Source organism: Hylobates moloch, unplaced genomic scaffold, assembly GCF_009828535.3.
Source record: "Hylobates moloch isolate HMO894 unplaced genomic scaffold, HMol_V3 SCAFFOLD_4, whole genome shotgun sequence".
NCBI classification, from domain to species: Eukaryota; Metazoa; Chordata; class Mammalia; order Primates; family Hylobatidae; genus Hylobates; species Hylobates moloch.
In genome coordinates, this window is record NW_026652279.1 from 33,584,447 (window position 1) to 33,595,516 (window position 11,070).

Sequence of the window (11,070 nt, forward strand, 5' to 3'; positions counted from 1 at the left end):
GTGGGTGGCTGGGTGGGTGAGTGGCTGGGTGGGTGGGTGGGTGGCTGGGTGTGTGGGTGGGTGGCTGGGTGGCTGGGTGGCTGGGTGGCTGGGTGTGTGGGTGGCTGGGTGGCTGGGTGTGTGGGTGGGTGGGTAGGTGGCTGAGTGGCTGGGTGGCTAGGCATGTGGGTGGCTGGGTGGGTGAGTGGCTGGGTATGTGAGTGGCTGGGTGTGTGGGCGGCTGGGTATGCGTGTGGCCAGGTGGGTGGTTTGATGGGTGTGTGCATGGGGAGATGGGTGGCTATCTGCTGGTGTAGATGTGTGCATATGCATCCACGCCTTTACTCTGGAAGATACTTCAGGCTTTTTTGTTTTATACTCTTTCCAGAAAGACCCGGGAAACTCCACACCCCAGAAACTGCAGAGCCCCGTGGGTGAAGGGAAAGGCTCTGGGGGTTGGATCCTCCTGGATGCTTCGAGTAACTGAGGAACTCAGAGTCACAGCCCTGCCTAGGGTTGCTCTATGCCAAGGGGGCTGGGGGCTGGGACCCTGGAGGAGGGGAGCTGCCCTAACCGGCTGAAGCAACTTGGAACTCAGAGGGCCCTGCAAATGATGCCTTCACTCAGGCAGCAAATCCCTACTTGGGGCTAGATCTGCGCCTCCAGAGACCACATGGGCCACCATCAGAAAGGGTGTACCTGGGTTGGGATGGCAGGGAAGGAATCTGGGGAACCCAGTGGGCACCTGTCATCATTGGCTTGGAGGACTGGGCAGGAAGGCTGCCTAAAGAGGTCTGAGAGCAGAGCTGAGATCGCCCTGGCACCACTGGGAAGGACGTGAGCTCACTGGCCCTTCTACGGTTGCGTAGCCCACCGCCTTCCCACCCCATCAGCCGCCAATCTGCATGTAAGCCTGCCATGGGCTTGTCTGCCTACCTTGCCTTCCACTGGCTCACCAGGCAGGCTGCCCTTTCATCTGTCTCTGCCCACCCGTTATCGACACTGCCAGGATGCCAGCACATGCACACACAGCTCCTTCTCCATTCTGAGCTCCTCACAGTAACCCTGTGAGAGGGGACCATCATTACTTCCCTTTTACAGATGAGATGAGGACACTGGGGCACAGCCAGGTTATGTGACCTCCCCAAGGACACGTGGCTGGGGAGTGGCAGTGCTGGGGTTGGAACCCGGGCTGTGTCACCTGACAGGCTGAGCTCTTCCCCACTGTGGGATCTGCCCCTTGGCCCGTCTGTCTGTCCATCCGCCCATCCACTCTGTGACTGCCCACTGTTCACCCCTTTCACTTGCCTGCCACTCTGTCCATCCAGCCGCCCGTCCATCCATCCATCGCTGTCGCCCATCCATCCTGGAGCTAATGCAGTTAGAGGACCAGGGGCCCTGAGGGGAGAGAAGGCCCCAAACTGCCCATCTGGCCGGGCCAGGGTGGCCGGGGGTGGGGTGGGCTGCCCAGGCCAGGCAGGGCTGCAGGGGGCTGGAGGGAATTAGCTGAGTGACTGCCAGGATCATCTAATTAGGAACTCTAGTGATAAGCAGATAGGATCGGGGGTGATTAGAATCCTTTTAAAAAGCCACTCCATTAATTACAGAGACAGAGAGGGGCCTCTGGCTGCTCCGAATACCAATTGGCTGCTTAATCGGCTCCATCAGCTCGCCCTGGGGAGACCTTCCTGGTACTGCTGTGTGACCTTGGGTGTGCCCTGCCCTCTCTGGGCCTCACTTGGTCGCTGAAGGTCCTTCTCTCCCTGGCCATGGCTCGGGGTTGGCTTTAGGGTGGGCCTGAGATGAGGGACATGGGACATCAGAGGCCAGGAAGACTAGGCTGGCTCCCCAGAGAGGGCAAAGCCCCAAAAGCACCCACTGGTGAATGAGGACAGAGAGGCTTGAAGAGGGAAGGTGGCCTAAAAGAATTGAGGGTGGAGCGTGTGGGGCGTAAGTGTGCACTCATGCCTGTGTGTCCCTGTCCCTCCAGCAGGCCCTATGGAGGCCTCAGAACCCCTGTTACTCCCCATTGGCTCCCCAAAAACTGGCGTGGAAGGAGACTAGCCTGAACCCTTTGCAGAAGGGAAACTCCTCTGCACACTGCCCGGCTCCACGGTCCACAGCTCCCTTCGTGGGGAGCTCCCCACAGGGGCCTCCATCTCAGGATGCCATTGATGGTGAGGTGCGGGATCTGCTCCCAGGTGACACACCTGTTCCTGTAAGTCCTACCGAGTGGTCTGTTCTGTGGGCCCTAAGACAGCCCTGAATGGGCAGCAGTGAGGGGGTCTCCAGCCCTGTCTCCATCCTGGCTGACTCGCACAGACCCATCCCAGGAACAAGGGTCGGAGCAGGGCATTGGCTGGAAGAAAGTTCCCCTGGAAGTACAATGCAGACCAGAGCCAGGGTCTCCAACAAGGCAGGGAGGGCCGGGACGGGGAGGCAGCCAAGGATTCTCGGATGCCTCATCATACTAGGTCCCTTGTCTCTTAACATTGTTGTCACCACTCCCCCTCCACTGTCCTGATTCCATTGTCATGGAAACTTCAGGCTTCACCTTTACAATGTCAGGCCACCAACACCCTCAGCAGTGTCACCATCACCATCAACACCCCAGAGTCCCATCCCCATCTCCTCTACCACTGCCACCAGCCCCACTATCACTATCATCTCCGTCACCGTCACCATGGTGCTCTCCACCTGTGTCAGCATTGTATCACCACCACATCACTGTCACCACACTTCCTCCACCTCCATCTCCACCCACCATCCCATCTGTGACATCACCTTATCAGCTCTGCCACCAGTATCACCACTCCCACCGCCTTTGCCATCACCACCGTCATTGCCCCCTCTACTACCACCACCATCACCACCACTGGGTCTGCCTCAGCCAGACCCACCACTGCCTCTAATTAGACTGCCACCATCATCACTGCCACCACCACTGCCCCTCCAATGCCTTCCTGATGTCACTATCTGCTTCCTCTCTGCTATCCTCACACCCACCTCCATCACAACCACCACCTTCATCTGAGCCGCCATCACCCTCACAGTACACAGCCCTCAAATGTGTACCAAGGAGGAGGACATTTACTACACGCTGCACCCTGAACAGTCTGCGACCAGCGGTCAGGGAACAAGGAATCGAGATGCTCACCTGCAGCTCCCAGGTGAGCGGCTCTCTAGAGCTTGCCTGGGAGCTGCTGAGGAGCTCACGGTATTCCAGGAAGCTCCCCATCCATGCCTCAGCCTATAGCTCGGAAGCAGGGGCTTCGCAGAAGATTGCCCCGAGCTGTTGCAAAGCTTACCATTGTTATCTGCCTGCAACGGCCTCTCATTTCCACTCTCCAAATCTCGTGTATTGGCAGGCTCTAATCTGGAATTATACTGGTGATGGGATTCTGGAAAATCCCTCAGATTTCTCCAGGATGCAAGGAGACCATGGAAGAGGTTGGGGTAATGCCAAGTTAGCAACAGAAAATACAGAGCCCCACACCTCAGTGCCATTACCATTGCCATCGGCACTCACACCAGCATGTCCGTCACTGTGTCCTTCTCACCACTCAGCACCCCCCTCTACCATTGCATCTTCCACAAACACTCTCACCACCATCCTCCATTAATAGCACAATTCCTGCCTCCTACCCCATCACCACCACTGGCTTCCCTGGCACCAGCAGCACCGACACTGCTGCCAGAAGAGCCATCGTTACCACCCCTGCTGTCAGTCCCACCATGAGCATCTGGCATATGTTGGAGAACTGCTCACTCCCTCTTTCCCATGGGAATCTCAGGCCTCTCTTCCTATTGCCCTTTGATTTACAGAACCTTCCTGAAGGAAACATTCTTTGCCCCATGGATACTGGCCTTGACCATGGGACGCAGCAAGAGTGCCACACATCATGGCCCAACAGAAGCTTTCAGAGGCAGCCCAAGTTCCTGCTGGCTCTGAGTGGCACCGTCATGAGAGAGGGGTGTGCGAGTCAGAGCTGCTCCTCCAGCCTGGGACCCACAGTGAGAAGCTATGGGAGGCGGGGCCCTGGCAGCTGCCTGTAGGCACCAGTGAGCGAAGTGGGGGGAACTAGATGTTTGTCGTGAGCCACTGAGAGGTGGAAGCTGTCACTGTGACATAGCCAAACAAGATACAACCTCTGCTACCTCCACCATCTTCACCTTCATCATCACCATTACTGTCACCACTGCCAACCACACCAATGGCTCACTAGGAGCCATTCCCATCACCTCCTCATCATACCTGCACCATCACTGCCAACCACAACACAGGCTCACTATTACCATCTCCTCTGGCATGACCATCCACCACCACCACTACCATCATCAATTACTCTCAAGCACAAGCCTTCCTGCTGTCACCACCAGCATCACCAGCATCATGATCAACTCCACCATCACCCATAATTACTCTCCCTCTCACCCCCACCATGACCATTACCTCCACATCAACACTGCTCCCATGGTCACCTCTACTATTTAATGACACCTTATCCATCTCCATGGACACCCACCGTGCCTCTGCCCATTGACACCACAGTCAGCAGCAGTGCCTTTCCCACTGCCACCGCCATCATGGAGAACTGTACAGGGCAAGCATCTTTCTCCTGCCCCAGGGACAAGCCTTCAAGGGACAGCAGGTGCTAACTGCTAACAGAGACATAGTGACAAAAATCCAGCCACAGAGGCAAAGAATCAGCTTCATCTGTAGCTACATCCAGTGGAGAAGTTCTGCTCTTCAACTCCACTGCTAAGCCACATGTGTCAGCAGGTGTAGGTGGGTGGATGCCCGGCACGGGGGTGTGAGTCGTGCTTTTGATAAGCTGCATGGAGATACAGCGATGGTCACTGGAGGCTGGGTTTATGAAGTGTCTCTACAGTCTGTCTCCATTCCTCCTGGCATTTCGGATTGGTTAGAACACACACTGTCCCCTGCTAGGAGCCTGAAACCTAGCACCCACGAGCACTGAAAGAAACGAGAGAGAGGGAGGATAATAGAAAGGGATAAAGACTAGAAAAAGGAAGAGGAGGAAGAAGGGAGGAATGAAGGAAGGAAAGAAGCCAGGAGTGAAGAAGGGAGGGAAGGGAGAAGGGGGAAGGGGAGGGAGGAAGGGAAGAAAGAAGGAAGGAAGGAAGGAGAAAGGGAGGAAGGAAGGAAGGAAGGAAGGAGGAAATGAAGGAAGGAGGGGGAAAGGGAGGGAGGGAGGAAGAAAGGAGGGAAGGAGTAGGAAAGGGAGGGAGGGAGGAGGGAAGGAAGGCAAGGAAGGGAAGGGAAGGGAAGGGAAAGAAGGAGGGAGGGAAGGAGGAAGGGAGGAAGGAAAGAAGGAAGGAAGGAAGGAAAGAAGGCAGGCAGGCAGGCAGTCTATCTTTAGTTAAGACTTGGTGACCCAATCATCTAGACTCTTTATTGGTGTGGTTAGTAGGTGGTTTAGCATGGTTTTGATCTTAATTGGAGTGGGGTGAGGGGAAGGTAGGAACAGATATTAATCAGTATTGTGAATTGCTGTTTCTATATATGATCCAACACCAGAACAAGAATTAAAGGAATATAAATGCCTAAGAATATTTGGTTACCTCACTCACCTGATTAGTTTTCTAGGGCTGTTACAAATTATTACAAACTAGGTAGCTCAACACAAAAGAAATCTCTTCCCCCAGTTCTGGAGGCCAGAGGTCTGAAATCGAGGTGTTATTGGGGCCGCACTCCCTCTGGAGGCTGCAGGCAGAACCCTCTTGGCCCCCAGCTTCTGGCTGTGTCAGTGTCCACCTCCTATAAGGACATGTGTCACTGGATTTAGAGCCCACTCAGATAATCCAGGATGATCTCATCTCGACATCCTTAATTTAATTACATCCGAAAAGATCCTTTTTCCAAATAAGCTCACATTCAGAGGTTCCAAGGATTAGGACAGGGACATATCATTTTGGGGGCCACCATTCAACCCACTACACTCAGTAATCAATATTTATCATCAATCCCTATTTTTCTTACCAGAATTGAGTGGAACACTCCTTTGGATTTGCTGTCCGCTGCAGCCTTGGCCCTGGTTTTACACCCCCTCCCTCACTGACTTGCTGTGTGACCTTGAGCGCTGCGTGTCTCTGAGCCTCGTTCATCCAAGTGTTTACCGATGGCCCTTGTGTGCCAGCCACTGTCCTAGACAGGGACAGACTTTCCTGCCTTTGTGGAGCTTACCACGGAAGACCTGGCCAGATAATGGTCACAAGAAAAGCAGGCTCTTGTCCCCACCCCAGCCTACCTGAACCCCACCTTGGCCTCCTCTTGCCTCAGCTGCTGCCCAGCCATCGGCTGAGTGGACATACCCAGGAGGCCCTTGCCAGCCTCCCCCACCATGGCCACGGACCTTTGTCACCCACCAAGGCTGGAATCCCACGGCTGATCCTGCCTCTGCCCTTTGGCTCCCAGGACTCAGCCCACACCACCTGGGTCACAGAGCATCCCATTCCCACGCACCGTTGTGGCCACCTCAGCAGCAGGGGCAGGCCCATATGCCCAGCTTTGCCTGGTGCAGAGCTGGGGGCAGGGGTATGCCTCGCACCGGGAGCTGATGTCATAAAGGGAGCTCCGGAGGGCAGCCCATCCTGGCCTGGCCTCACAGCGGCAGTGTCCCTCCCCTCCCCCCACTCCTCTCAGTGTGGGCCCCTCCAGTCCCTGAGAACTGGTACTATGAAAAGGTGAACTCCTGGGCAGAATCTTGCCTGGAGCTTACTGAGTCCAGCCAGGCCCCTGCTGAAGGGCCCCAGATCACTGGCCACTTCTCCCCCGTCCATCTGACCAGCTGGGCCCCTGCGCCCATCTGGCCTCCACGTCCCCTCTCCTCTCACCCACACCCCTGGCCATGGCTAACTACTACGAAGTGCTGGGCGTGCAGGCCAGCGCTTCCCCGGAGGACATCAAGAAAGCCTACCGCAAGCTGGCCCTTCGTTGGCACCCCGACAAGAACCCTGACAATAAGGAGGAGGCGGAGAAGAAGTTCAAGCAGGTGTCTGAGGCCTATGAGGTCCTGTCTGACTCCAAGAAGCGCTCCCTGTACGACCGCGCCGGCAGTGACAGCTGGCGGGCTGGCGGTGGGGCCAGCACGCCCTACCGCAGCCCCTTTGACACCGGCTACATCTTCCGTAACCCTGAGGACATCTTCCGGGAGTTTTTCGGTGGCCTGGACCCCTTCTCCTTTGAGTTCTGGGACAGCCCATTCAATAGTGACCATGGTGGCCGAGGTCATGGCCTGAGGGGGGCCTTCTCGGAGGGCCTTGGAGAATTCCCGGCCTTCATGGAGGCCTTCTCATCCTTCAACGTGCTGGGCCGCAGCGGGGGCAGCCACACCACCTTCTCGTCCACCTCCTTCGGGGGCTCCAGCTCTGGCAGCTCGGGGTTCAAGTCAGTGATGTCGTCCACCGAGATGATCAATGGCCACACGGTCACCACCAAGCGCATCGTGGAGAACGGGCAGGAGCGTGTGGAGGTGGAGGAGGACGGGCAGCTCAAGTCGGTGACTGTGAACGGTAAGGAGCAGCTCAGATGGATGGACAGCAAGTAGGCACCGGCCACCCGGCCCTGCCTTCCCACCGCCACCACTGTGCACGGGGCAGCAAACACACGGGGCCGCAGACATAGCCCGATGGTTAATAAATGTGCCAAGTGAGTTCATGGAATAGCTTTCCCAGCTTTGTGAGGACATGGGGCCAGCTCCAGCCTAGTGGACATGAAGGAGGGCGTGCGTGCTGCTTCCAGGGCCTGGGCTGTTTCCATCAGGAAGCCAGGGGTGGTTCTGCAGGGGGCCTGTCATCTCTCCCGTGCCCACCATCTGGGTAGACAAATAACGTGGCTGCCCTGTCCTGATTACCTCAAACCCAACCCTGACCCCTATCCACTCTCTACTGCTGGCCCCTGCCATCTGCACAGGCCTTGCTGCTCCAGTTCTCAGCCTTCCCCTTTCTACCCACCCGCATAGGTTCTTCCCAGGACAGTTGTGCCAAATCCATGTTCAATTGCGTTGCCTGGTGGCTTTAAACCAGGCTCCCCCTGCTCTAAGCATAAGGACTGCACATCTCATCCTCACCACGAGGGCCAGGTGGCCTGGGCCCACCCGCCTGCCCCTGGCCTTCTGTCTCTGACCTCCCACCATGCTAGCCTCCCCAGTTGTTCCACTGCACCACACACCCTGCAGCCCCAGGGCCTTTGTACAGGCCATGCTCCCTGGCGAGTGCACACTCATCTTCAGGCCTGGCATCCATGGGTGGGGGCAGGATCCCAGGGAGCAGGTCTCAGCCACGTGGAGCCAGAGGTTTCCCCAAGTCAGAGCTGACCTCCTTGGAGGGTGAGTGAGCTCCCTGTCATGGGAGGGTGCTGATGCTAAAAAGGAAAGGGGACTCTGTTCTGATGGCCTGAGTCCTGCTGAGTGCCAATCTTTTTTTTTTTTTTTTTTTGAGAAGGAGTCTCGCTCTTTCACCCAGGCTGGAGTGCAGTGGCGCGATCTTGGCTCACTGCAGCCTCCGCGGGGATTCACGCCATTCTCCTGCCTCAGCCTCCCGCGTAGCTGGGACTACAGGTGCCCGCCACCTCGCCCGGCTAATTTTTTCTATTTTTAATAGAGACGGGGTTTCACCGTGTTAGCCAGGATGGTCTCGATCTCCTGACCTCGTGATCCGCCCGCCTTGGCCTCCCAAAGTGCTGGGATTACAGGCGTGAGCCACCGCGCCCGGCCAAGTGCCAATCTTTAAAAAGTATGTATTTTAAAAGTAACATTTTACTTTGAGGCTGGGTGCGATGGCTCATGCCTGTAATCCCAGCACTTTGGGAGGCTGAGGTGGGCGGATCATGAGGTCAGGAGTTTAAGACCAGGCTGGCTAACATGGTGAAACACCCATCTGTACTAAAAATAAAAAAAAAATACAAAAATTAGCCGGGCATGGTGGCAAGTGCCTGTAACCACAGCTACTCCAGAGGCCGAGGCAGGAGAATTGCTTAAACCCAGGGGGTGGAGGTTGCAGTGAGCTGAGATCATGCCACTGCACTCCAGTCTGGGCAACAGAGCAAGACTCCTCCTCAAAAAAAGTAACATTTTACTTTGAAACAATCTCAAACTCACAGATGTGTCAGGCACTATTAATTGGATGCAATTCAAGAAATATTGATTGAGCACCTGTTAGACACTGGGGATGCAGCAAGGAACAAAACAGGCAGACCCCTACCCTCATGAGGTTAGTATTCTAGTTGAGGGAGACGCACGAAAAACAGGTGTGCAGAACATGGTCTCCACTAGCAATGAACGCTGGAGAGGAAATGGGCAGGTGAGCTGACTGAGAACGGGGCTCAGGGAGTGGGCAGGGGAGTGTTGAGTCACTCAACACTCAACAGAGTGGCCTTGCTGTGTGCGGTGGCTCACGCCTGTAATCCCAGCACTTTGGGAGGCCGAGGCGGGTGGATCACGAGGTCAAGACCATCCTGGCTAACACGGTGAAACCCCGTCTCTACTAAAAATACAAAAAAAATTAGCTGGGCATGGTGGTGGGCACCTGTAGTAGTCCCAGCTACTTGGGAGGCTGAGGCCGGAGAATGGCGTGAACCCGGGAGGCGGAGCTTGCAGTGAGCCGAGACTGCGCCACTGCACCCCAGCCTGGGCGACAGAGAGAGACTCCATCTCAAAAAAAACAACAAAACAAACAAACAAAAAATGACAAAAACAAAACAAAACAAAAACAAACAGAGTGGCCTCCATTTCTGAGGGGGTGACATCTATCAGGAACTGGAATGAAGGTGAGGTGCTGGACCATGAGGCCATCTGGGGAAAAAGCGTTCTGGGCAGAGGGAACAGCAAGCGCGAAAGATTGGGGCAGGAAGACGCCTGCCCCTGTTTGGAGAACAGCAAGAAGGCCAGGAAGGTGGCTGCGCATGGTTCCATTTAATGCCCACAACTGTCCACAACCCTCCCGGACAGGAGTCATTGACCCCACATTATCCAAGAGGAAACTGAGGTCTGGAGAGGAGAGAGTCACACAGCTGGCACGTGGCTGTGCTAGAAGATCACCCCAGGTGTTGACTCCAAAGGACCTGCCTTTAAAATGGTAGTGATGATGATGATGATGCCGGCAGTGACAGCTCAGGGAGATGCGTTTGAGTGCTTGAGTGCAGGTGGCAATTCCTTGCTCCTTGGGGCTGGAGTAGAAGCCAAAAAGGAGGTGATTCTAGGTTTGGGGGTTAAAGGATGGTCAGTGACAGGGTCTCTGGCTCCCTGGCTGGGGCAAGGGGATGTGGCATGGCCACAGAAGGCATAGCACCAAGTGGACCAGGATCTGGTCAGATTTTGCTCACTTCTGCATCCCAACTCCCAGCCCAGCTTGTGGCATCTAGTAGGTGCCCAATAAATGATATGAAGTGAAAGAAGGGAGGAGCACTGTGCCAGGGAAGAGCAGGAACCAAGGAGCATGCTCAGAGGACACTCTCTGGAGCTCAGGATAGGAGAAGACACTGGGAGGCCTTTAACCTAGAGGGGAGGGTGAGGCTCGGTTGAATCAGGGGAACACCCAGTGAAGAACTCATCCCATTTCCAGATGCAGAGCTGGTCTGAGGGGCACTCATGAGGGATGGAGAGGCTGGGAGGGGGCCTGCTGCTTTTCTTCAAGGGAAGCCTGCTGAAGTCCTCTTCCAGGAAGCCAAGAGGCATCACCCCAAGATCTTTAGGGCTTGAAAAGCCCCCTTGGCTTCTGCATGTGTCTTGGCCTAGAGGACACAGTCGGCAACTTGGCGCTGTGGCTGCATCTTGAGGCTCAGGTCAGGTTGTGGCTCCCTGGGTTCTGCCTCTGAGAGCCCCTGGGACAAGCCGGCAGCTGGAGGTCCCCTAACCATGTTACAGGCAGGGCAGGAGAGCCCCGTGACACGCAGAAGGTCAAACCCCAGCTCCTGGTCCTTCCCTGGGACTAACTTCATCAAAGCCCCCCCTACAGCATTAACCACCTGACCTCTGTCCCCGCCGACTTGCTAATTTCACCAATTACTGGCCAGCTGTGGCTGCGTCAAGTGGGCCTGCTTAGCACAGGCAGCTGCTGAGCAAATCCAAT

The 11,070-nt window shown here is 55.8% G+C and overlaps 2 protein-coding genes across 7 annotated transcripts in view; one reads left to right on the forward strand and one right to left on the reverse strand.

Annotated features, from left to right (window-relative positions):
- LOC116466803 (uncharacterized) overlaps positions 1-6,519 on the reverse strand; it is an 11,244-nt gene extending 4,725 nt beyond the window's left edge. For 2 of the 6 annotated variants that reach the window (XM_058438142.1, XM_058438141.1), the window contains exons 1-4: positions 6,467-6,519; positions 5,984-6,148; positions 1,288-1,377; positions 916-1,044 (exon numbers count right to left, since the gene is read on the reverse strand). In XM_058438142.1, the coding sequence (XP_058294125.1) occupies positions 916-1,044; positions 1,288-1,377; positions 5,984-6,148; positions 6,467-6,501 (419 nt within the window). In that variant the 5' untranslated portion in view covers positions 6,502-6,519. Of the gene's footprint in view, positions 1-915; positions 1,045-1,287; positions 1,378-5,983; positions 6,250-6,369 lie in introns of those variants that run through there. The other 4 variants (XR_009213355.1, XR_009213352.1, XR_009213354.1 and 1 more) reach the window with 4 other exon arrangements.
- On the forward strand, positions 4,608-7,665 carry DNAJB8 (DnaJ heat shock protein family (Hsp40) member B8). The gene is made up of 2 exons (XM_032149869.2): positions 4,608-4,768; positions 5,987-7,665. Exon 2 carries the CDS (start codon positions 6,852-6,854, stop codon positions 7,548-7,550), a length of 699 nt encoding a protein of 232 aa, XP_032005760.1. The 5' UTR covers positions 4,608-4,768; positions 5,987-6,851; the 3' UTR covers positions 7,551-7,665.
- The last annotated feature ends 3,405 nt before the right edge of the window (positions 7,666-11,070 follow it).